The 26,552-nt window shown below is 41.4% G+C and overlaps 2 protein-coding genes across 8 annotated transcripts in view; both read left to right on the top strand.

Annotated features, from left to right (window-relative positions):
- The window catches only part of pacs2 (phosphofurin acidic cluster sorting protein 2), a 67,227-nt gene extending 63,037 nt beyond the window's left edge, over positions 1–4,190 (top strand). For 4 of the 7 annotated variants that reach the window (XM_079573640.1, XM_079573641.1, XM_079573638.1 and 1 more), the window contains 6 exons: positions 1,064–1,106; positions 1,276–1,318; positions 1,506–1,635; positions 2,814–3,037; positions 3,349–3,462; positions 3,644–4,190. In XM_079573640.1, the coding sequence (XP_079429766.1) occupies positions 1,064–1,106; positions 1,276–1,318; positions 1,506–1,635; positions 2,814–3,037; positions 3,349–3,462; positions 3,644–3,762 (673 nt within the window). In that variant the 3' untranslated portion in view covers positions 3,763–4,190. The remainder of the gene's footprint in view (positions 1–1,063; positions 1,107–1,275; positions 1,319–1,505; positions 1,636–2,813; positions 3,038–3,348; positions 3,463–3,643) is intronic. The other 3 variants (XM_079573639.1, XM_079573642.1, XM_079573644.1) reach the window with 2 other exon arrangements.
- Positions 4,191–6,532: 2,342 nt separating this feature from the next.
- On the top strand, positions 6,533–21,226 carry dcaf5 (ddb1 and cul4 associated factor 5). Its single transcript, XM_079573655.1, has 9 exons — positions 6,533–7,031; positions 7,651–7,794; positions 7,993–8,029; positions 8,213–8,352; positions 8,886–9,015; positions 10,519–10,732; positions 13,513–13,579; positions 18,124–18,251; positions 19,450–21,226. Exons 1-9 carry the CDS (start codon positions 6,815–6,817, stop codon positions 20,635–20,637), a joined length of 2,265 nt encoding a protein of 754 aa, XP_079429781.1. The 5' UTR covers positions 6,533–6,814; the 3' UTR covers positions 20,638–21,226.
- The last annotated feature ends 5,326 nt before the right edge of the window (positions 21,227–26,552 follow it).

Genomic DNA, 26,552 nt, shown 5'->3' with positions numbered 1-26,552 from the left:
TTTGCTGCCCTCCGAATGCCTGACTTTGTCGATGAAAACTCTCGCAATAACTGGATGGCTTTAGTAGAATCATAGTTGCATGTGGTAATTTTCTGTGGCTGCAAAAGTAAGACAAGATGATCCTCGCAGAAATGACAGCATGCACTTGTTTTTCCAAGTGTGACCTTTCAAAAGCTGCTGCAGCATTTCCATTCAGTGGGTTCAGGAAGAAATCTCTCTCTAAATATATGCTCATGAAATACCTCAACCAGTGTTAATTTTGACAACATATTTTATTTAAGTTTTAGTCTTAGTCTTTTGACTAAAACGTAATTTAATTTTAGTCGAGATTTAGTCAAAAAAAAAACGTTTCAATTTTAGTCTAGTTTTAGACGACTAAAATTGCATGTCAATTTAGTCGACTAAATTTAAGTTTAATTTAGTCGACTTTGCATTGATAATATTCATTCTAATCATATTTAATCAAGGTCCTCGACTTCATGTTTCTTCTCCCACATGAATAAAGCACAAACCTGTTCATTTGGCAGTGAATTTAAATGATCTGAGGCTCTTTCAGACGGTCAATAGAAGTTTAGATGATTTTAGTCTCTCCTTCTAATTTTTATTTAGTCTTATTTTAGTCGACTAAAATATCTGGACATTTTAGTCATAGTTTTAGTCTCATGAGGAGCGTTTAATTTAGTTTTAGTCCAATTTTAGTCTGCAAAAATATAACTTTGACTAAAATTAAAACTAAATATTTTAGTCGACGAAATTAACACTGACCTCAACTTTTAAAATTTCTTTGTGTAATGCGTCCTTATTGTGTGAACGGTGTCGAACTTTTACTATGAAATATATGTATGAAAGATTTTCATTCAAAAGCTACAAAATAACATTGAAATTATAGTTTAGAGTCTAAAAGCGTTCTGAGCCCACTGTATGCGACACCTTGGAAATCATGATTTACTAACAATAGATGCTAATGACAATCATGTAGATTAAACATGACAATGATTTTTACTTTGTAGTTGGTTCCTTAATTCTTACAGTTGTTTTTCCTGTTTTCTTGGCGGTGTTGCAGTCCTGATGAGGACTCCTGTCAGAAATTCATCCCCTTCATTGGGGTAAGTCTCAACTTGATGCAAACTCTATTCATTCTTTATCCCATGAATGAACTAGCCAATGCATATTCTCATTCTCGTGTATTGAGATTTTTGTTTGAGGTTTTGATGAAAGACCTGTAGAGAAATCAGTGCCTTTATGTGACAGAAGTGTTTTTTTTTTTTTCTCCAGATGGTGAAAGTTGGCATTGTTGAGCAAGCCTCTGCAGCATCAGGTTAATATTTGGTCTAGTTTAGAGTGTTACTTTTTATTCCACACATAGATTTTCTTTTTGTTACTTTTCACTCTCATATTTCCTATGCAAAAATTAAACACTAAACAAATATGATCCAGAATCCGATCCAGTTTACATACCAACACTTTGATTTGACTTGATTATTTGCTCTTTTTCTCTGTGTCAGGAGATTCAGACGATGCCACACCCTCCTCGCTGCTCTCCTCCACCCCTCCTCAGGTTTCTCCTGCTCTCAAAGAGGCCACGCCCACTCCACCCTCGTCCCCCTCCGTCAACACCAGCTTTTGTGCATACAGGTGACCAAAGAGAAACTAATCTTACATGTCTTAAGGTTATAGGCCTGCTGACCTTATTGAATGGGGAAGAGGGGGGTGAAGAGCGGGGAAAGACAATCTGTTGGAGACGAGACAAATAGTTGCATACCAGTGCAACAGCCTTTAACTTGGCTGTCGGGACGCACATGTTAAGACTTAATTTTCATCAAATCAACAAACTCCCAGTCGGTTGCGTTCACGTGACGCCATAACGTAAAGAAGTGAAGACCGGACTTGAACTTTATGGTAGACTTTTAACAGTTGCAATGCAGATGTATTAACCTGGTTTATGGTTCATATTTATATTTTAATGTGTTATTCAAAAATGGATGCATTATTCTATAACTCAGGAGTTGTTAATTTCAGTTGAGAGGAATTAGAACCACCGGATGAATACGCTAAACTTGTAGAAACAATCCTTAAATTTTTTTTAAGGTTACGCATATATTATTTCTGTCCAGTAAAACGCCTAGAGATACAGCATTGTGGCCACATCTGAAATCAGGACCTTAAAGGAATAGGCCACCATTTTTCCGTACTGAGATATGTTCTTACCTGAGCTTAGACGAATTGATGCGTACCTGTCTGGTCTTTGTGCGTGCGCTCAGTCACGTAAAAATACCAAAGATGTTGTTAGCATTTAGCCTCTCCTAGCATATTTCTATGGACCCAAATGGGGGTGAAGTTAGAAGCGACCAAGCTCTTTCACGTTTTCCCTATTTGAATCCGGTTACATGAGTAGTTACACGATCCAAGTCTAGTTACACTAAATTTAGCATGTCGATTTTCTAAGAGGATAAAAAGAGGTACTATATTGTAAGGCGTAATAACGCCTTAGGAGCTTTTCGACATCTGTGCAGTAATATCTTCACTCCTAAAGAATTCTGAAGATTTTACTGCATGGACTTCGAAGTGCTTGGTCGCTTCTAACTTCACTCCCATTTGGCCCCATAGAGGAGAGGAGGAGAGGAGGAGAGGCTAAATGCTAACAACATCTTTGGTCATTGTGCTTGACTGAGCGCACGCGTAAAGACCAAACAGGTACACATCAACTCGTCTAAGCTCAGGTAAGAACATAATCTCAGGATGGAAAAACGGTGTCCTGTTCCTTTACATAATGAACAAAGCCCATATAAAATGTTTCATCTTTGTGTCCTCAGCAGCAGTGGTGGCCAGTCCGAGGTGATGGGACTCCAGGTGGACTACTGGGTGGCCCCGGTTGAAAGAAAGAAAGACATGGAGAAGCGGGATTCTTCCTCCAAAAACACTCTTAAGTGCAATTTCCGCTCGCTGCAGGTCAGCAGGCTGCCTCTTGGAGGAGCTGAGCCAAGTCTCCTTCCCACCATGTCCATGACAGTGGTCACCAAGGAGAAGAACAAGAAGGGTAAGCTAATGGTCATTTAAATCTTATACTGTGTAAATTTAAAGGGTGGCAGCAAAAACATAAAAAAAAAGAAAGAATTGAGTCTAAAACTGCATTGAAAGTGATTAAGAATGCAATTAAAATATGCCCAGTTATCATATGCACAGCTTTATAGAATTGTATTCAACCTTGATTTAAACATCGCCAGAGTTGAGTCTCACACATTCAGGAGGCGCAAAAGTTCAATCTTCCCGAGGGCGATAGACTGTTTCAAATCCAAGCTGCATTAACTTGAGACACTGAAAAGCATATAATGACATCTTTCTCTTTAGTGATGTTTCTGCCCAAAAAAAGCAAAGACAAAGAGGTGGAGCAGAAGAGTCAGTTAATTGAGGGCATCAGTCGGCTCATCTGCACAGCTAAACAGCAGCAGACCATGCTCAGAGGTACGTATCTGTGCCATCGTGTTCATAGTTGCACCTCTATTACTCCTACATGTTATTATTTTGAGGTCTGATATTCTCTACTTGCTAGCTTTCAGTTGATCGAATAGTTGGAGTTGTTTTTCCACTTTATGAGGTTTGTCTGAGGAAGTGATCACATTGTCCAATACTCTCTCTCCCTCAGTGCTTATCGATGGAGTGGAGTGGAACGATGTGAAGTTTTTCCAGCTCGCGGCGCAGTGGTCGTCTCACGTCAAACACTTCCCCATCGGTATCTTCGGACATTCAAAAGGCCCATACTAACATCAGCAGAGACTAGCGCCCCCTATGGACAACTCCCTTTACTACCCCTGTGCCAACACCGTCCCCTCCCCCATGTCTTAATTTAAACTCCAGCTTTGTGCAATTCATTGTCTTATTATTTAATCTATTGTGTGTAATTTTTATTTTGTATTTATGGGAAAATGTCTCAAGGCAAAGCTGCCAAGGGAGTTTGTCTTTACCTTATTTTTTAAAAGAAGACGCTTATTGATACTTTAATAAAATGGTAACCTTCAACAAGCCTACAAAAGTGGACACCCAGGTTTTAATTCGCTGCCATTGGACAGAAGTCATTGGTGAGCTTTGATAGAAGCACTTGGCCAGCACAAAAAAAACTCACCCAGGAAGAAACAGCTTTATAAAAAGAAGATTATATCCATCAACAAATGTTTTTTTTTTCTTTTATATTTGTATTTTGGTTGTTCTGAGGAAAACTATTTGTTCATCTGCTTTTACTGGAGATGTTAAAAGTGCAATAGACTATTACAATGTGGTAGGGCGGCACGATATGATAAATCCTTTATTATTCAATGTTAACAATACCAATACCAATACCAATATTTCACTCATTTGAACACAGTATGTTCCAACAAACCTAAACAAAAATCTTAAGCAATTTTTTTTTCCGTGAAAATGTGTCAGAGCCAGACAAAAAAGAAAATAAATCAGGACCAAAACATGGTTAAAAATTGAAAAGAAAAAAAATGACAAAATGTGTTTCAAGTTCCCTCATGTATTTGTTTGCGGCTGTGTTAGCAAAAAATGTGTAGATTGGACTCAGATGGACGACCTCAGTAATTTTGCGATATATTGTGCATATATATTGTACTTTTTTTTCAAAATGATTGTTATTTTTAACGACCGAGTAGTCACATGTTATAGAACATTTCTCCCACAATCTCAATAGTTCATAACAATATCCAGATATTTCATATAACAATAACTAGATTGTGGCTGCATCTACTGGTAAAAGTGTAAACGGCAGTTCCATTCAGACTTTCCAGGAAGACTTTAGAGCTGTCTAAGCAAAGCCAATAGAATTATATCAAGATACTTCATACTTGTTAAGGAAGGACAATTATGCAATTATTACTGTCATAACAAAGTGGTAATTATATTAGCGCAGAATCAGATAACTGGAAGCCATTATTGTCTTTCCAAAAATGACTGAAATATAGGCGGCTTGGAATTGTTGAGCATTCTTTAAATCCTACAAAGTACTTACCTTTTCCTATCTACACTATTTAGTACACATGCTAAATGTTAAAATCTCTTACAAACTAGCTTGTCTTAATGCTAACACTCCTTTTACACTTAATTTTGCAGATTATTTGTCATCAGTTGCAGCTCACTTGTAACCTTTGTGGTATTAGGGTAATTTTCATGAAGTAGAAGTGAATGTATTGAAGGAACCTTATTGTAAAGCACTTTTTAAATGTTTGTTTGTCGATTGAAAGAACTTAAACCTCATGGTAATCAAGATTCAACAGTGGTACTGGTATCACGAGGGGCACCTTGGGTTTTTCTGGTGGTAATCAGAAATGTGATGGAAATTAAGATACAGCTTATTTTAGAGCGAGATCTTAGTCCTGTTTTTGTCCCTATCCCCTCGCCCTGGTTTAGGCTTGGTTCAGGTTTAAGATAAAACTTGTGGTGCTTGTGTGGGAAGTTTGAGAACCACTGGCTGATACAGACAGCACAAAACAACTGTGTCCTTTGTGCTATATGTCGCTAACTTTGGACTAGTTAGACTTCTAATACGCTTAGTTTAGGTTGTGGATGTGTTTCTGTCAATAGATATTTGCTCAGTGGTGAGTTATGTATAAAACTAATATTTTCAGTATTTTTTGCGTATACACTGTCATTAAATAGCAGCTTCACTTCTCTGCCAATTTCTTAATAAGTGCCTAAATTGCTTTAGTTTGACAAATCATTATATCAAAAGAAATGGTGCTGGCTGTGGTCTAAAAATATCCTGCTAGAACAGAAATCTGAATGGATTGTATGTATTTCTCCACCTACGGCCCATAGGAGCTGGGGTTGACTCCACCGGCAACACATTAAAAAAGTAATGAATAATGTTACTATTAACATTATGACCTGATGTTGTGTGTCTTTTGTTTTGTTTAGAAGATATTTTAGATGTTTTTTTTGTTTTCAATGTTGTCTCAAAAAAGCGTGTTCAAAGGTCCCTAAAGACTACCACTGTAATCCCTCAGAGACTGGGAATAATAAATCTAATACACACTGGTGTGCTTGTTTGTTTCCAAGTTAAATTGATAGGTTGTTGTGTTAATGATAATAGATCAGCTGCATTCAATTGTTTTTTTCTTATTGCAGCTGATAACTCTGATAGAAGAGACTCAAAGTGCAAACAAGGGTTATCAATAGGCTTTGATTTCAGTGACCCAATCAAAGGGCAGGACTGTATTTTAACAAACCTTTTCATGACACTGTTATGTTATCAGTTTCAAAAGATGTGTGAACAAAGCGATATAATTAAAAAAATATTGATGATCATACTGTCATGCATGATTTAAATGCATTTCATTAAATTATTTGCACTTCCTGAATTGGCTATGTTCTGTGGAATCCCATTAGTATTATTTACAGTAGATTTATGTAATATCAATGAAGACCTTTTTTGTTATTAAATGATATGGTCTGACATAGATTTGCACAAAGGGCTTTGCAGCCTGAGGTCAAAGTATTATGTAAGTTTGAATGTCGTAATTGCATTGGTGTAATGCTGCTCAGAGATGTGGAGTGGATGCTGAGTGACAGCAGGGGGGAGGAGAGAGGTCCTGAGCCCGAGCAGGAAGCCGCTGCTGGAACTCACCACAAACACTACTGAGGGACATCCACAACAGCGGACACCAGCAGCAGCAGGACGAGGGCTGCCCTCCATAATGTAGCAAACTGTGCCCTCACAGCCCACTGCCACATCCACTGAGAGGCGACCGACCTGCAACAAGACGAGCAGATGTCGAGGCTGCAGCGGTGAAGACAAAAGCCTAGCGGGCCGTGTTTGTGCATGTGGAAAATGAAGGAGCTGAAGGGCTGCGGCATGCGCTCCTCCGTGGGCTTTCTGTCCCGCAGAGAGCTCACCGGGCAGCCGCTCATGAAAGAGGAGTTTCAGCGGCGCAGGATGGCGGGGTGCACCAGCCTCTACAAGAGGGATATGCTCGGACACTTCGGCTGTGTCAACGCCATTGAGTTTTCCAACAACGGCGGGGAATGGCTGGTCTCTGGTAAGTTGACAAATCCCCAATGTACTAGCCAAAACAGTTTTGGTTTGATAGCATGCTAACTGTGGCTAGCTTAGCTTTGGCAATCAGCTGAAACCTCTCAAAACTAGCACAAGCTAAAGTAGCTTAGCCATGCATGCTAATGGCTATGTAAGCTAACTAAGCCCCACACAAACAACAATCCACGGGCCAGCCTGATCTGTCACTCCACAGCAAGAGCATTTCACAACACTGTCATGGCTGCCTTTTGCTACAACAGCGCACAAGATTAAAACAACTATTTCGGCTCACTGCAAAACCCCAAATAGCTTTGCACCATCTTAGGAATGTTTACTTTTACTGCTCACATTGCAATACAGAGCGCATTTTACATGGGATGGGCTCCAGATATTATTATATTATAGATTATTGTTCCAGATATTATTGGTTACTGATGTTTACTCTGCATAATGGCGATCATCATAAAAGATTATGTAGCCCATAATGTGATTGTGATTATAATCATATAGTGACATTGTTATGCACAGTATGTTCATTGGTGACAAAAAGATGGACAAGGGCAGGTCTCTCTTTTGGTTGATGAGTACATAAATGATGTTATAATGTCCCTACTGACCTATAGGTGGAGATGACCGGCGCGTGCTCTTGTGGCATATGGAGAAAGCCATCCACTCTCGGTCCAAACCTGTGAAGCTAAAGGGAGAGCATCTCTCAAACATCTTCTGCTTGGCTTTTGACAGCACCAACAAGAGGGTCTTCTCTGGAGGTACACCGAAGACAAAAATATCAAATACACAATAATTAAGTTGTTATTCTCGCCTGCTTTAATCTGAAAATATTGTAATATTTCAACTGCTGGTAATTTCCACAACCCCATATCCCCTTAAGGTTCATAATTACGGGCCCCGATACAATGATACAGCCTTATACTTTGATATCTACAATATTTGTCTTTGTCCTACAGGAAATGATGAGCAAGTGATTCTTCATGACGTGGAGCGGTGAGAAAAATTAAAATTGATTACTAAAAAAATATATCTTCGATGCTTTTTTCCGCTTCAGTGCTTGCCTTAACACGTAATGCACAGTGAAACGATACAAATCCAGAAAATTTCACTATTTTATCTAATGCTCTGTCCTTGATTAAACCATTGTAATTTTACCTGGACATTCTTTTCTTACAGAAGGGAAACTCTGAACGTGTTCCTCCACATTGATGCAGTTTACAGCCTGTCTGTGAGTCCGGTCAACGACAATGTTTTTGCCAGTTCATCCGACGACGGGCGCGTGCTGATCTGGGACACTCGTGAGCCGCCACATGGAGGTACGTCAGCTATAGAGCAGGACAAGGAATCTGTATATCGAGCAACCTCCGTATCACACTATGGTTGGCTGATGTTATATATCAGTATTGGAGGCAGTTCTACTTACTCACTTACTGACTGTTTCAATCTATTGCTATTTCACAGGAAATTACCTTGTGAAATAGCAATACATTCTTTTGTTTTTTTCTTGGCAAAGTATAAAAGCTACTTATATGCTGCAAAGTAGGTCTGTAACTGGATTTGACTTAAACAGACGTGTAGTTCTGCCTGATAGAACCTGGGAGTCTTGTTGATAACATAAAAAATTGCATCAGATCATCTTGCACAACATTCATATCTTTCTATTTCTGACCATCCGTGTGACCACCGGCTGACCTCATCACACCTTCAACAATGTTTTTCTCATAGGCTTTATTGGTATATTGGTAACATTAGTGGTTATAGCCTGGGTTTAGTTTTGGCATAGTCATTTTAATGCATTTTTCTGATTGAAACTGCTTTTTTGTCATTCATCCTTTTGTTTTTATTTTAGAGCCGTTCTGCCTGGCCAGCTACCCCTCTGCCTTCCACAGCGTCATGTTTAACCCAACTGAGCCCAGACTTCTTGCCACGGCCAACTCCAAAGAGGGAGTGGGTCTGTGGGACATCCGCAAGCCTCGCAGGTAAGATTTCAGGTGATATGTAGCTGGAGCATTCATTGAAAGTAAACTAAGCTAACCAAATTAATGTATGTAGGAATTTTTTGTAAACTCATTTTTGTATATGTGATGCAGTTCTACCTGTTTCCACCAGATGGGGCTCTTAGACTGTTGTTCTTTTAACTGTCCCACCCGTATCTCGTGCTAGTCCCTTGAATAAACTCCTTGTGAAATGTTTTTTACACAGTGATGAAATGACTGTGAACAACACTGCTGTCGAGTAGTCTGTTTGTTTACTGGAGTTTGTGGGAAAAAAACAAAATACAACTTTTCTAATCAAAGCAATGAGAACTCCGCTGCAGGTTTATTTACACCGCCACGCCTGTGCTGCAAATTAGGAAAACTCCAATGTTGGCTTTCTTAAATTAAATATTGACTATTACTTGAATCAGTAATTATGTCCTGCAGTGTTTCCCTAATAAAGGTTGGAATGTTGCAGGTCGCATATAGACTGAAAACTGCACAACTACACAAAATGTACTCAAGTGAAACTTCTTCCTTTAAAACTAAAACCAAGACATTGTAGGTACTGAGATATGTTCTTACTTGAGCTTAGATTAGTTGATGTGTACCTGTCTGGTCTTTGTGCGAGCGCTTAGTCATGCAAAAAGACCAAAGATGTTGTTAGCATTAGCCTCTCCTCCTCTCCTCAATGGGGCCAAACGGGGGTGAAGTTAGAAGCGACCAAGCTCTTCCACGTTTTCCCTATAGTTACGTGTGTAGTTACACGATCCAAGTCTAGTTACACAAAATTAAACATGAAAGGGGTACTATATTGTAAGGCGTAATAACACCTTAGAAGCACTTCGAAGTCCATGCAATAATATCTTTAGAAGTGTTTTGGAGTGAAGATATTACTGCACGGACGCCTTGTAATATAGTACCCCTTTTTATCCGTTTAGAAAACCGACATGTTTAATTTTGTGTAGCTCTAGCTGTATTTAAATAGGGGAAATGTGGAAGAGCTTTGTCTCTTCTAACTTCACCCGAGTTTGGAGCTATAGGAATATACTGGGATTGGCTAAAAATGCTAACAACATCTTTGGTCTTTTTGCATGACTGAGGGCATGCACAAACACCAGACAGGTACACATCAACTCGTCTAAGCTCAGGAAAGAATATACCTCTGTATGTAAAAACTGTGGCCTTAGACCTTTTACCACTGCATTACCGCTCCTGCTAAAGTATTGTCATAAAATTGGTATAGTGCTTTGCTTTTAGCTGCATGTTGTACAGTATTTGACGCAAGGTCCTGAGTTCGATACCGGGTCTGCGAGGAGCCTTTCAGGGGACTGCAAATTCTGTATCCCAGTGGGGCTTTCCTGGTAGTTCAAATAAATAAAAAAATGATCCTAATATTACTAAGCCTCTACATGTATTTATTGCCACTTGTCCTACCACTTATTCCTACTCAGCACTATTTATATGAAGTAAGTAACACTGCTCTAAAAACTCTTCCCTCCTCAGCTCCCTCCTGCGTTACGGCGGCAGCATGTCTCTCCAGAGCGCTATGAGTGTCCGCTTCAACAGCACCGGGACACAGCTGCTGGCCCTGAGGCGCCGCCTGCCCCCCGTCCTGTACGAGCTGCACTCCCGACTGCCCAGCTTCCAGTTCGACAACCAGGGCTACTTCAACTCGTGCACCATGAAGAGCTGCTGCTTCGCTGGGGACAAAGACCAGGTCGGTGCCCCCTCCCTGAGTGAAGCATAATACAGGAGTGTAAAGTGTTATTAAGTCTTGGGTTTAGTATGTGACAATAACTCTTTGAAATAACACTTTTTTTAAACTCATAAGGCAGAACTATGCAGCTCAAAGGCCCTTATTGTGAGAATTTGGCATGTTCACTCACTACTGTTAGTAATAATTCATTAAGTGGACACGGTACGGCATTAAAATTTAATAAAGAGTCGCCCCTGACCTTGTGGCGGCTAAATTTATGGCTAACATCTGGATTTATTGTCAGTAAAAATAGAGGGATGCTGTGTGTGTGGGTGTTTGGACGTGTGTGAATGTGTGGTTTTGGGTCCGGGAGCTGTGGACTCATCGCGTAGGTCCTCAGACATGACTTCACTCTGCAGTCATGTTTACTATGTTAGCATTAGCTTCAGTGTCAGAGGAACAGTGGGGCTTAGAGGGATGTGCTTTAGGTTAAACATTACACAAGTGTGTCCTGAAAGATCTAGGCCAGTTTTTGCACCTCATGGGGTTCTTCTTATGAGGACTTTGACCATTCAAAAAGTGATTGGGTCATGTAGATCTTTTGCAGATTTTTAATGAAAAATAAGTGTAATAAGTGATAGGTTAGCAACATATTACTGACAAGGCAAATAACAGAAAATGGGGTCGAGTGCCGTTGAGTTGTTATGTTGTGCCTCACATTTCTTTTTTATGTAATTTAAAATCTTTACTAATTTGGATTCTATTTCAACCAAATTTCAGTACAATTTACCCAAGAATCACACAGCTATTTCCGACACACTGCGGGTCAGATAAAATCTCGTCAGTGCCCTGTGTAGACCCCGCTCCTCAGTCAGGGGAGGATTTTGTCAAAGCGGTGCTAAAGCCAAGGCGCTGAGTGACGACTACCTTTAAATTGATAGAGAAAAGGGAGAGGGAGGGTGCTACATTTTTGAGTGACGTGTGTCTGTGAATGGGTGGGACAGGCATGTGCCTCGGTTTCTGAACCCTCTGGCCTGATAATGGTTTTACGGCACATCTGAGGTTAGGACAATCACCATAGTCTGTGGAGCTTTTAGCCGTGATACTCTTTTTTTGTGTGAGTTGTGATTAGTTTGTGAGTGGATGCAGAAAATGCACTGTATAATTTAGAAGCAGCAAGTCCGGGGTTAGAAAAGCTGCTCTGAAGCCTGTTTAATGGAAAACAAATATACTTTGGGACTGGAGCATATTTGAACTAACCCGAGTTTTGTTGGTTCTGTGGTTGCAGAAATGCCACAAAAATAATCCAGAGTTTGAAGTACAGTTTTCAGACTAGTGTCAACAGTGTGCTCATGGCTAAACCGAGTGACCGTAAAGTTTAAAACAACTCTGCCACACCTGACTTTTAATGTATGCTCAAAAGTTTGTTGGCTTTAGTTTCTTCTAAAGCTAAATCTAAAGCTAACGCAACACAGCCTATACACAGACTAATTGCTATTGCTTACTTTAACAATATTTTTAAGGGCACTGAACCTATTTTCTGACGCAAAATGACTGCATGCACCACATTTCTGGTGATAATTGGATTTTTAGAGACAAAACAACCAGATAACACAACATTATTGCTCTGCTTTAAGATACAACAACAGGAAAAAGAAAAGAAAAGCTAAACAGACTTTGACTCGTACAAATAAAGTTAGACATTTTCATTTCTTAAGCAAAGTTGAATTTGTCTTTGTCAAATAACATTTTCAAACTGAGCAATTGGAATGTCAGAGATGCGTTATGAAACAAACATTATTTCTCTCTCTGTCATTAGTTGTAAACAAAAATCAGGGCCTTTTAAAGACATTGTTTGACCACGAGCATCATTTACCTAAGAATGTAAGGCATTTACGACCTGCCTGGGTGTAAACAGCCTGAAGCCGCTTCTGCAAATCGGCCTCATAATGTGCAGATGCTTTTGCTACTGGTTTCATGTGGATTCTGACGACTGGTGTCGTTTATCCTGGTTTGGGACTGGCACAAAGGGTGCAAGGGCAGTTATGTCCCACTCCCACTTGATTAGAAACGGTGCTGAAATAACATTTAGCCTTTAACCTCTTAAACCCCCACCTGAACCGAGCACATTTTCCCCAGTTTGGCTTTACCCAAATCTAAAAGTGTCAAAACAGCAACAAAAACGTGCCAAAAATGTTTGAGAAAAACACAAAAAATGCCACAAAAGAGCAACAAAAAAGTGATGGAAAATGTGACAAAAATGCTGCAAAAGAGTAACAGAAAAGTGACAAAAAGCTATGAAAATGTGGCAAAAAATGTGACAAAAACACAAGAAAAAGAAATGTCAAAAAAGGGACGACAAGGCGGCAACAAGATGAGGAAAAAAAATCAGTTTTGTAGGTCTTCGCTTTCAAATGAGGCGTTACACTGGCCTGTCGACTGTTTTACATTTGGGTAAAGTTGCACTCGGTTAAGGCGGTGGTTAAGAGGTTATATTGTTTTCAGCCAACACAAGTATCAATGTGAGAGAAGTCATTATCCGAGTTTGCCCCAGGTCTGTTTTTCTTGTCGAATTCTACCTGTAAAGACGGCTCTGCAAGTGGAACCATATGTTGGCTCAGCATAACAGCAGAATACAGGAGCCTGTGAGGGTCAAAAAGCCCTGTCAAGACAAGAGTGTGTTTAATCAAGCAAGATGAAACCTGTCCCTGCTCCAAATATTCAGCATATTTCCTTTGAGGAGTTGGTAATACTGTTACTAGTAATGACATTCTTTATTATTTTCCCCTTTTTCTCTGCAGTACATCTTGTCAGGCTCGGACGACTTTAACCTGTACATGTGGAAGATTCCGAAAGACCCAGAAGCAGGTGAATAACTGTTTGCATGTGTAATACGTTGGAAAAGATGTAGCCTTTCTGTTTTTGCAGCTTTGAAGTGTGATTTATCCGACTGTCTTGGCTTGAGAAGAATAGACTTAAAATACACAGCTCCACCGCGGAGGACCTCAGATGCCTCTTTTTCTACCAAGATGAACTTTGTGGATTTTTATCAAGGCCGGAGTACTGGACTTATTTTGCTGTAGTAGAGAATATTTCTTTATGCCACGATAGAGTACTATACACGTCCTAGTAATTGGAGCAATTTGTTAAAGACAAAAGTCACATGCACACTGTTTGTGTTTCTATGTATAGTGATATGGCATATTTTTTATCAGGTACACCAGCTTTAGAGACTGCTAGTAACACATTCACTGCTTTTTGTTCAGCTAACTAACAGAACTATGTATTTCTGTGTGTTCTATGTAGATTTAAAGGGGCTATATCATGCTATTTTAGCCATTCCAAAGCTAAGTATAGGCATTTATATGATATATTGTACCTCTACCATTATGGAGCACTCATTTTTGTGATAAATATAAGTGTTTTCTGGAGGTATTTTTCAAACCCGGAAGACACAACGCTTCGATTCAGTTAACTCCGCCCCCTCTCTCCGCGCATACAACTTTACCGTAATATAAATAAACAACAATAAGTGAAGTTACTTCACGATGCAGTTATACGGAGTTGACATCTGCAACACAGCTTCATAAATGGCTAACACACATGCTAATATGCTAACACACAAGCTAACCCGCGTTTGGATTGACTCACCCTCTGCTCCATCGCTGTTTACATTATGGGACTCGCGTTGGTTATAAAAGTTAATCCACTTTGGTTCTGGCGAAGGTTCCCCAAACATCCATCAGTGACAATCACAGAAAAACACCATTTTGGCTTATAGTCGCTGAATCCCGGAGAAAAAAACAGCTGAGTGGCCTCTTCCTGAAAAGGGTTGAATATAAACTCCTCGTCCTCGTAGCCAAACGCGCTTCTTTTTCTCCGTCCGTGACATTATCGTTAGTTAAGAATAAAAAACAGGTGTCCAGAGTAGGTAACGAGCTCCATCTTCACAGCTGCAGCGCAAACATGACTGATCTGTTCAGACGCGATGTGTTTGTTTTGGCCTCAGCTGACCTGGAAGCACTTCGGGCACATCCTTTTTTTTTTTTTTTTCATTTTTTACTCTTTGTTTCTCTCTTACGACAGAAATAATGAAAAAGCTGTTTTACAAATTAAAATCAGGCCGTAAGCATAGAATTAAGACATTACATTACAGACGTCGAGCACTTCCGTTCCGCTGTTACGACACAACTGAACACTCAGTCGTTCACCAGGAGAGGGAGGAGCAGCTGCTCAGAGAGCAGGATTCAGGAGGATTACTGAGAGCTGCGTGAATGAAGCCGCAAACCACTCTGGGGGTGTTTTTGATAAGGAAATAGCATAACAACATGGCTAAAAGCTCCAAAAAGTCGATTTTGCATGATATAGGACCTTTAAGTCTTTAAGGTGCACTATACAACTTTTGAAGTGGGAAAAAAAAGCTTAATATTTGTGCATAGTTGACCTTTTAGTGACTCAGTGGCGTCATGGGGGCAGCGCGGCACCTTTTCTTTCCCTCAGAAATCTTGCTAGAAATCCCATCCATTTTCTTCCGCTTTATCCGGGGCCGGGTCGTGGGGGCAGCAGTCTCAGCAGAGATGCCCAGACTTCCAGATCCACGCACACCTCCTCCAGCTGTTCTGGGGGGGACCCCGAGGCGACACCAGGCCAGCTCAGAGACATAGTCCCACCAGCGTGTCAGGCCTTGTCCCAATAAGACATGCCTGGAACACCTCCCGCAGTAGGCGACCAGGAGGCATCCGAAACAGATGCCCTGAGCCACGTCAGCTGGCTCCTTTCGACGTGAAGGAGCAGCAACTCTACTCCGAGCTCCTAGGTGAGGGTGGGAACGTAGATCAATCGGTAAATCGAGAGCTTTGCCCCCTGACTCAGCTCCCTCTTCACCACAACAGTCTGATACAGCGACCGTTTCACTGCTGACGCCGCACCGATCCATCAATCGATCTCACGCGCCATCCGTCCCTCACTCGTAAACAAGACCCCGAGATACTTGAACTCCTCCACTTGAGGCAAGGACTCCCCACCGACCTGAAGAGGGGAAGCCACCTTTTTCTGGTGGACAACCATGGCTTCGGATTTGCTAGAAATCCCAAATAATTCATTCCGGAGCGTCAGGGAGGCCACTGTGAGGGAAAGCAAAGGTACCATGCTGCACCTATATCGCCACTGAGTGACTAAAAGGTAAAATAGGCACAAATATCAATGTTTTTTCCCACATAAAAAGTTACATAGTACATCTTTAACAATAACTTTATTTTCTTTGGTTTCTTGGTGTATTTTTGCTCAATGGTGACCAGCTTTATTGAGAATGTTGTTTTTATCCCTCAGGATTTGATTTAATGTTCTATTACACGCCTTAGTTCAGACATCAATATTTTTTAATCTAGCTTTGAATTTCAACACTTAAGTTCTTTGCCGCATGTTTGTTTAGCGCACACAGCTCCAATCTCGCCTCCCATGACCCACTTGTGCTGCAGATTGTTGCCCTGATTTTCTGAAGGTTAAGAATCTGAGTGGCGTCAGAGGAGGCCAAACAAACTCTTGTCCCGTCGCTGTTCGACCACAAAAAGAAAGATCCTCTTTTCTTTTGCACTCGCTGTGGTTTTTTCCCTGAGTTCAGTCGGGACGGTTCACTCTCCAGACACAGAGAAACTACTGGATCTTTCTCATATGCTCGGACAGAATGACTTTGAGAAACTTTCCAATTGGCTCAAACATTTCAGAAAGGCCTTAAAACTGCCAAACTAATGCAAGAATCGCAGGCTTTCCAGAACTTGTTTTAGACACATAAGACTCCATTGAGACTGTTGTTTATTTCTTTTTTGTAGCAGACATTATATTATCTAAACTAATTATTCCATTAGAATTTCAACTGTTTCATGATTACCTAGCAGTCCAGTGAAACTTTCTATTAATTTCTTCCCTTGTTATCATCTAGGCGCCCTATTGTGGATCCATTTTGTAAATTTAGTTTTTTGTTGTTGTTTTTTCTCAATTTCAAATTCAGAAAACTTAATTGATCCCAAAGGGCAATTCATTTGTAGCAAACCTCAGAACAATTCACAAACAGTCACTGCGTGTCACTCCCAACTATTCAGGCAAGACTAGAGGCTCAAGAAAACAATAGTCCATAACAATTAAAAATAGAGCACATTTCAAAAGGTCTATGTTAATTAATAAACACACTCCGTTCAGAATTCAACAGTTCAGTGATACAAAAGAACAAAAGAGTTTGAGAAGCGATTAGTTTTCCGAAAAGGTGCATAAAAACAATGTCCCGAAGGCATGAGCGAAAAGGACAGAGCATGGAGAGGCTGACCCAAGATACATTTCAACCTGAAAAGGCTCAGAGACAGAATGTGTTAGGAAGTATTATTGAACATGGATCATGATTGGGGCTCGGACCCTGGCGGAAGATTGCGTTGACGATATGGAAGACATGGCGATGATGGATGATAGCCAGAATCTTCCCCAGGAGCCCGGACACTGGTGGTGGTTGGAAGAGACCAGGGGCGGTCAATTGACACGATGAGCAGAGCAGAGGAGGGGCGGAGGAGGGGCGCAGCACGGCTGGGAAACTCCCGAATGATTGACTGGGGAACTTAAGAAGAGGATTTTGGGAGATGAATGGCTGAAGCAAGACGAGCAGCTGCGGATGATTGGATAATGAAGGCTGCAGATTGGTCTTCCAGGTTGAATTTGCGCTGAAGCTTCATTTAGCCTTCTTTAGCACCTGCTCCTCCCATAGACTCTCTTTGTTTAACTCCAACGATTTTAGAGCAGATTTTGACAATGTTTTGCAATTTTTTATCTTCCACAGACAAACCCTTGAATCCGCAAACAAATGAAAATGTGTACATTTTGCCTTTTCGTCAACCAATAGGATAGACAAGGACTTGATGCCAAGCAATGAAAGCAGTTTAGATCAGAATTTCAGGAAACCACATACAACACAGTCATAAAAAAGGATGTGCAAACCCCCACTCAGAGAGATCTTGTGTCCACTGTCTCATGACTTGAACCCATGGTCCCTTTGAATCTGTACTTCTTTCCCTTATTGCCGTGTTTAATTCCGCTCCGCTCAGTGCCTTTCCGAGCAAAATCCCACAACCCAAAAATATGCACTCATTTGTCTCAGTGTATCCCAATCCTGACACTTTTATGCATTTTATTTTCTCTGGCGTTACTCAACTCAGAAACTATGTGGCCGGGGCCTATTCTGTGTCAGTCCATCAGCATACTATTTGGGTTACATTACTACTGTCTGTATTTTCTGTCCGGGAGCTGCAGATGTAATTGTTGTGACCATGTTTTTGCAGCCGGAGGTGCTTATTTTAATACAGACTCTGACAGTGACGGGCTTCTATGACTTCATGCCCAGGAGTTTAAACGAATTGCTCTTTGTTTTCCAGGGGGCCCGGGCCGCGTTGTGAACGGGGCGTTCATGGTGCTGAAGGGGCACAGGTCCATCGTCAACCAGGTCCGATTCAACCCTCACAACTACATGATCTGCTCCTCGGGCGTCGAGAAGGTCATCAAGGTTAGTGAGAGACTTTTTAGTGATAGTGATTGACCTCTCCTATTTGAAAACAATCTTCTCCAACTCTGAGACAGCTGATCTCCTACATCTGAAGTCTTTACTCTGTTCAAAGACTGTCACTGCTGACCTGACGGATTAGAGCAGTCCCAAGTCTCTTTCAAACTCCACCTGTTTTTCTCATATCAGGATGGTAGCAACACTGTAAAGCTGCCATATAAACTTAATAGATTTAGCAGTTACATTGGACAAAACAATGATCATAAACAGAGTGTGTTAATGTACACACATAAAGAACTGGTCCTACATTTCAATAGTAGAGAGAAGAAAGGTAAAAGTTATTGGCTCTTCCAGTTAAATTCAATATACCTTTTACAAGTGATATAAAACATGTTTCCTTGACGGTTAGATTTCTGTTCATGCCTGCAAACCATGCAGATATTAACAGGGTTTTGTCCTCTCAGTTACAGTCCTGTGTTTTGCAGTATGTAGTGAAAGACGATCTCTGCCCAGGTGTTCTGAAGAGATGCTATCAAACCATGACTTGGCCTTTTTCCACTCTCCCCTTTGTCATGGTTTTTCCATGTGTGTGTGTGTAATTCAACCAGGGCACAATAAGACATGTTTAAGGCCTGAAGGTCTTTAGTGATGCTTTCTAGAGCTACTCAGTGTGGCGTACAGTAACATTTACCTTGATTCAAGTAGCAAGGACAGAATGAGTTTCACCATAGATTATTTGGATTGGACAAAGAACTAGCAAGTAGCTTTTCATATTCATATAATGTAGAAGTGGATGCCCATTAAACCAAGTGAAATCAATATCATACTTAACCTGATTCTTAACCCGGCCTGAATCTAAAAGCTTCTCAACTAGAGAGTTTGTGATGCTTTTTTGTTGTGTCTTCCTCATGTCTTTATCCCTTTTTGGTCGCTTTTTGTCATGTTTTTATCGCTTTTTTTGTTTTGTCACTTTTTTGTTTCTTTTTCATAACTTTTTTTCCTACGTTTTTTTTGTCGTGTTTTTGTTGCTTTTCTGACACGTTTTTGTTTCTTTTTTTTGTCACATTTTTTATGCGATTTTGAGTTATTTTGAGTTTTTAAGCTTTTATGTGCTCGGTTCAGGTTAAGAGGTTAATATAAAGTTTAAAAGTACTAAAGAAATCATTAATCTTGAGCTTCCTCTTCTGTCTGTCTGTCCCAGTTGTGGAGTCCCTACCAGCAGCCCAACAGTCTGGGTGACCTCGATGGGCGCGTGGAGGACTCGTCCCGCAGCCTGTACACCCACGAGGAGTACATCAGCCTGGTCCTGAACAGCGGCAGCGGCCTGTCCCACGACTATGTGTCCCAGTCCATCCAGGAGGACCCGCGCATGATGGCCTTCTTCGACTCTTTGGTCCGCCGAGAGATCGAGGGCTGGAGCTCAGATTCGGACAGCGACTTGAGCGAGGAGGCGATAATGCAGCTTCACGCTAGGGGGCGCCGCTCAACCAGGACGGTCCCTGCCACGCCCGCCCCTCCCGTCATCCAAAACAGCGACTCGGATAACTCCTCCTCTTCGTCACTTGCTGCTCCAGAGGCCTCCGACGGGGAGGGCGAGGAGCGCAAGAGGCGACGCGGCCGACAGCAAAGACCGCAATCGTCGTTTTTGGTCAATGAAGATTCCGATTCGAGCGAGTTTTGGTTGGACCCCATGCCCAGACCGAGGTCACCAAGTCCCAGAGAGAACTCCACCTTGTCCAGTCCACCCTCCTCGCCATCTCTACCCGTGGGGGCTTCAACTTCCTCCTCATCCACTTCAAGTTCGAGCAGCGACGACGAGGAGAGGCGCAGCGCAGTGCGGAGGCGAAACGTGTTGCGCAGAAGACGGATGAACGTAGTATCCCGCGCAGGGGACCGTCCCGAATCGGTACAGTCCCTATTCTCGGCCTTAGACTCCTGCAGCTATCCGTCGATCTCCGTTGACGACCTGTCCTCTTCAACTTCGAATGAACATTTGGAATTAAAACCACGCAACGGCGAAAGCAATCGGGAAGAGAAAAGTCTGAGCCCTTCGGATTTCGTGTGTCCCAGTCCGGTCATGTCCCAAGGGAGTCTTGAGCAAGAGGACGTCGGAGACCGAGCGAGTCAAGGCGAGGATTTGAGGACTGATGGTGCATTGCGGGACGCTTTAGACGACTGTCCCAACGTGGATATGGGCAGTAGCAGCAGCAGTAGTAGTAACAATAGACTTGGTGAGGGGCTGAATGGTCTGCACCGAACTGTGTCACAAATCTCCTCCGATTCAGAGGAAGAGCCAGGACTGTCCCGCTCAAAGACTCACAGCAACCTAAAACGGACACACAGGGAGGAGGAGGGGTCCACCTCATCTGAGAAAAAACTAAAAACATAATTATTTTTCATCAGAGACTGAAAGTGACATTTCAAAGTGTTTTTTGTATTCTTTATACAACTTAAGTTGGGCAGTAGCCAGACACACAGATCCGCTGCAAGAAAAATGGAAGGAGTGAATGATTTTTGTTTCCGAACAAATTGAACAGTCTGAGGTAAAACCGAGTTGACTTTAAAATTGTGTAAAATATTTAAATTTGGTTGATAACAGAGGTATTTTATGTGAAATTTTGATTTATTTTCTGTGTTTTCTTGCTGAATTTGTAACTCCACTCTGGATTTCGGAGCTAACATACAAAAGATATCGCTTTTACCGAGGACTAATGCTTTCCTGATATTTAATTTGACGCATTTAAGACAAAGCTCAAAACGGATCTGAGCTAATTGTTTCTTTTTCGAAAGCTGCTTTGGGGGCGCTTCCTGCACAACAGACCGTATAAAATGTCTCAAAATCCGAAAAAGCAGCACCATTTGTTCGAACCGGGTGCTTTCAATCCCACTGTAGTTTCCACCCTTCATTATCTAGGCCTTCTGGGTATCTGCCATTTTGTTTTCTTGCAATTAAAGAATCATTTGTTTCCCTGTGTTAATGTGCGTCTTCTTCCTGGGGCTTCCCTCTCATGGTGGTTAATGGGCTTTTGCTCTTTTCTGACACATGTCTTGGCAGAGATAAAGGGAAAGATAAACTAAATGGGATTGTGGATTTGGATGTGGTTGCCATGGCAGCAGTAAGAGAAGTCTTGAGTTTTGTTGTTCATTTGGCCTTGACCCGAAGCGATGTGTGTTTACTGGAGGAATAGAATAAATTGGAAACTACTGTAGACATTTTTGGGAACGTCAAAAATCTGAAAATTTTCAGTGAAATCAGAGACAATGTAAGCCAATTTATTTGGTTAGAAACGTGCTTAACAGGCTTCTCCTCAAGATTGGTACTCCTGACCAGGAATCTAGCTCGCGTTGTCCAGGTGCCATGTCATCTCCCACTGCTTCTGACATATTGATGACAATCCATCCATCCATTTTCTTCCACTTGTCCGTTGCCGGGTCGTGGGGGCAGCTGTTGGGGTTGCCCAAATCACATTGCACCAGCCCCCAATGGCTCCTCTTGCATGTGGTGGGTCCACAGAAGAACGGCCACACAATTCAAAACGGGTCTGTTGGTCTCCCATAAGGGGCTTCTGAACCATGCTTTGTCTGACCCGTCACCAAGGACCTGTTTGCCATGGGAGACCCTACCAGGGGCACGAAGCCCCCGACAACAGAGCCCCCAGGATCATTCAGGTGCTCAAACCCCTCGACCACGTTAAGGTGGCAGTTCCAGGAGGGGATAATAAATAACAATAATCCTTTTTTGTTTTGTTTGTTTATTTAGATAATATGTACAACACCAGGTACAAAAACATTTCATTCAAAAAACATACAATACCAAAGACCAAATATATTAAATAAAAAGTTCAAGAGGAAAATTAAGTTTAAATTTAAAGACTAATCATTATGAAATTGGGTTGTAGGACTATAATCAGAGCTACCATCGGACCACCACCAAGCGCTCACTAAGACTACAATTCACACATAGGCAAAGTGTCGGGCCCAAGGACATAACACCAGTATGCGCCGGCAGAATGCAAAGCACCAACTTTCCAATGACAAGATAAACCACTCACTGTACCAAATGCCTTTTGATGAACATTTACAATCCATACACAGGATATCCACTGGATGTGCTCAAGTATACCTTTTCATTCATTGCCTATAACAAGAATGTTTTTGTCCTTCACGTTTGACCATGGCCTAGTTGATAAAGCTCAAGTCAGGCAAAAAACTTAACCCACTAACCTATTATCAACCCGTATTTCATTCATGCAAAAATAACGCCTCTTCAAACAGTCCCTTTAACAAAAAAATGTTGCCATTCAAATGTCCAACACAGTGACTATTGTCCAGGAAGTTCATTACATCATCTGTTTCTGGCTGCTGTCCACTGCCCCTCCACGCTGTCAAAGCCCGGGACCACAGGGCAGCCCGGCTTTTTACTAAGAACCATAACAAAAGGATCAAATGGCATCACGCCTCCCCAGCAGTTGGCAGCGTGTGGCAAGGGTAGTTGGCAGGCGCGTAGTTAAAGGGTTATCGAGCCATTTGTACTCCCCTGTTGTCTGCGCCGTTTCCTTTTCTGTCCACTTTGTGGTCGCCACTTATCTTCAGGAAGTAGACACCCTTCATTTGACTCCTATGTTGCACCGGTGGGACAGGAATCTTTCAAATAGGATTTTGTGTGTGCCTGCGGCGATCAAGCATAACATAACACTGATTCTCTTGTTGATTGTGGTCTGTGTCCTTAGGCTGAATGCAATATAGACTGAGAATTCAACAATATATCGTGTTTCTTTAATAGGGAGTCGATACACATTAAAGAGCATTGTTACACACTACACAAGTTAAATCCATAGTCTTCACAGATAAGTTGCCTTCATCTGATCAGATTTAATATTTGGTTATCTCGAATGATATTACCATTGAGGAAAAATCACTACATTCAAATTATGTTGAACAGGTTTGGAGAAATTGACCATTGGTTCAGAAAAGTTATGCTCAAAATGGTCCAAGGAAGTAATAGTGGTGAACCAGCAACAGGTGATACGCTGAGGGACTGAGGGTTGTTATGTTGCATGGTCCAAAAAGGTCATAACAAAAAAGATCGGTTATATGGGACTTTACCCACAGTAAACACTGTCAAATCAATACTGAAGTGTAATGTTGATTCATTAACAAAAAACAATGTAAAGATTATTAATGTTTACATTTCCCATGTTTTGGATTTCCAAATTCAATGTCTTTATGTAGGGTCCTACGGGGGACCCTACGGGGACAATAAAGTATACAAACAAACAAACAAACAAACAAAAATAAAACCCATTGGCAATAAAACTAAATATATATGGCATAATTGTGTGCATGTTACATACTTTCCTTCAGTGTTTGATTCGGGCCATATTCCTCCTTTGCTCTGCCCGATCCCGTCAGACCTCAGGAGCTAAGCAGGAAGGGCCTGGTTGTTACTGGGTGAATGTGGTGTGTGAGTGAGTGGTTTGTGGGGGTAAGGGGGGCTGATGGTGCAGATTGGCAGCTTCACTTCCGTCAGTCTACTCCAGGGCAGCTGTGGCTACAATAGTAACTTTCCACCACCAAGTATGGAGTGAATGGATAATGCAATGTGAAGCGTCTCTGAGTGTCAAGAAAAGCGCTATATAAACCAATGCATTATTATAGCAGTGAAGTGTGCCTGCTGTCTCACATGTGGTGTAATGATTAATTGCTTGTTTGTTTTTTCACCTTACAGTTCACTTGCAGAGCTCAAGCATCCATCAGTTTTATTTGGATCGCTGGATTTCTAAAGAACATAGTCTTATTGTTGAGTCGTGACTGGGAGAACAGCCACAGTCATTAGCTTTAGCCGGTGCACAATGGGCCATTCTATCAGTATTTATCCAGGCAGGGTTAACAGCAGCAAACACCCGTCTATGGCCCACATTTAAACTGGGAGGGGGCTCGGGACAACCACAGCCTTTGAGGACTTCCACTGGAGCAGGTCTGGATTTGTCAGTTCAGTGGGACTTGGGAGGGGCTTTTACCATTGCTAATGTAGGGGCCAAAAAAACAAAAGCATTCTGAAAGGTTTTCTGTATACAGGCGGGTGCTTGGTTTCTAGTTGTGCAATAACAATTGACAAAGTTCTTACAGCCACATATAGAGTAATTCAGAGTCTATAGATCTTCAGCCTTTTCCAAGTGGCTCCCCAAAAGCTTTCTACATTTCTTCATAAGCTTCAAGAGTCAAATTCAATTACAGTCTTGGCGAAAGCAGCTCGCATCAAGTCACATTTGGAGATGCATTTCTATTTGTGCAGCAAATTATTGAGTTATGCCCAATTTGTGCGCATTTTGCTAACACATTGTTTGCAATCATCTTGGTTGCTATGTCAACGGTGTCCGAATGAATCCAAGTATCTTCAAAGTTCAAAGCTCTGGGGAAACAGGTTGGAAAGACAATGCCGTTGATAATACATTTCTGAACATCTGAACAGCCTTTGTTGGTCTCTGAATGCCCTTAGCCCCACATATTTTTTCTCAATCTCCCCCCAGCCCAGTGGGATTACCCTGGTCTGCATCCCATACATGGACTATAGCTATTGCACTGAGCCCTGGTATTTGAGAATTCCCCGCCAAACATGACTGGCATAGTTTGGGACCCCGCCAGAGTCCAGCACTGCAACTCTTCACATAAGCCCCGCAAAAGATATGGTCCAAGCACCACCTCAGAAAGTAGCTGCCTTTATCATCCCGTTTGACTACTGCACTGAAATAGATCGGGGACTAATCCAAATAAAAGACAATTTAAAATGAGTTCAACCAGGCTGCAACCTTGTAAAATTAATTACATTTCTATTTTAAGCAGGCAAACCGCGTCTGAACTGTGTACGAACTAGAAATAAAACGATGTCAACCAGGAATTAACCCGTACAAACCAAAATGTTTAGGACTAAATCAGATCTAAAGTCTAGTCAAAATGATATATACTATTTCTAGGGACTAAAAGAAAGTTTGGGTCGAAAGTATAGATCAGGAGTCCTTGGGCAACACATTTCATGCATTCACCAATTAATAAACGTGGTGTTCAGTGAGGCCATTGGCACAGATTAGCAGCCACATCTCCAGCAGGTCAGGTGTGGCTACATTAGCTCGTCTCTAAATGAATGAATATTACAATGAAAAGCACTTTTGATGGATTCCACGCAAGGAATCTCTGAGTGTCTCTAAATCAAACTTAATCAAAATCTATTAGACAATTAGACTTTTTTTTTTCTCGCTCAAATCAAGCTGTGAGATCTCGGAGCGTGCCACCAGAAAATTATACACATCTGAATGGATAATTATAATCAGTTAACTGAAGCGTTGAACCGGCATCCTCTGCAGTGGAGAAAATTAGCCCCTTGTCAAACAGCCGTTTACTGCCCCTGTTACTGCTCTGTGGGGTGGATCCTTGATCTGTGGCTTCATCAACTCATATCAGATGATGCAGAATGGATGCTATTTTACCCTCTACTGTGCTTTTAGTGAATATTAAATCTGCACTGTGTGACATGTCGCCCCAATAAAAACACAGGCACTCATCTTTTCACGTGTGTTTTTATGGGTGAAAAATCTCTCGCCTCTCCTAAAACCTGAATGATCACTTTGCTGGGACCGGGACATCACCAGCTCGTCTCCATGGTGATGTTTCTACTTTGCCATGTCTACAGGTAACCTGATGTTTTGTGTGCTTCTTCCGAATGCTTTATTTTGAGAATGATTAGAAAACATAGCCTTGGTAGTGTCTTGGTTTTGCTGAGATGTTTACAGTTAAGAATATTCTGCAATGGCTTTAATTAGGCTTATCCGAAAGTGATTTGTCATTGCAAAGCCCTGTAGAGTCATTCTGCATCAGCGGCAGGTTTGATATCCAGTTTTGTATGCTGCAGTTGCGTCCATAAGCGCGATTTACACCAAAAGTATTTAAATGAGTTGTTTAAATCTCTCTCTTAAAAGATTATTACTTTTTATAATTGGCTTTACATAAGAGATGGCCTTTCATCAGCGCTATGTGAAATGCAAATGTGAGTGTGTGTATTTAAGTGCTTAAATTAATGGACAATTTTTCAATTTTTAAGTTTCCATTATGCAACCTGCTGATTACCATTTACCAAGTTGGACCAGAATTAAAGTTCAACAAGTTATTCAAAGGCATGAGTCAGCGTAATGATGAAGTTATTGTAATGCACAAATGGAAAAGGGCTAAATCTAAGTTCCCCTTCCCCCCCCACTTTAAATACAATATATATTACAGGTTGGTTTATTCTAATTACAGGAATAATTCATT

Source organism: Gobius niger (assembly GCF_951799975.1).
Source record: "Gobius niger genome assembly, chromosome: 16".
Classification (NCBI taxonomy): domain Eukaryota; kingdom Metazoa; phylum Chordata; class Actinopteri; order Gobiiformes; family Gobiidae; genus Gobius; species Gobius niger.
Note: the sequence above shows the minus strand (reverse complement) of the source record. Positions and strands in the feature narration are given on the sequence as shown.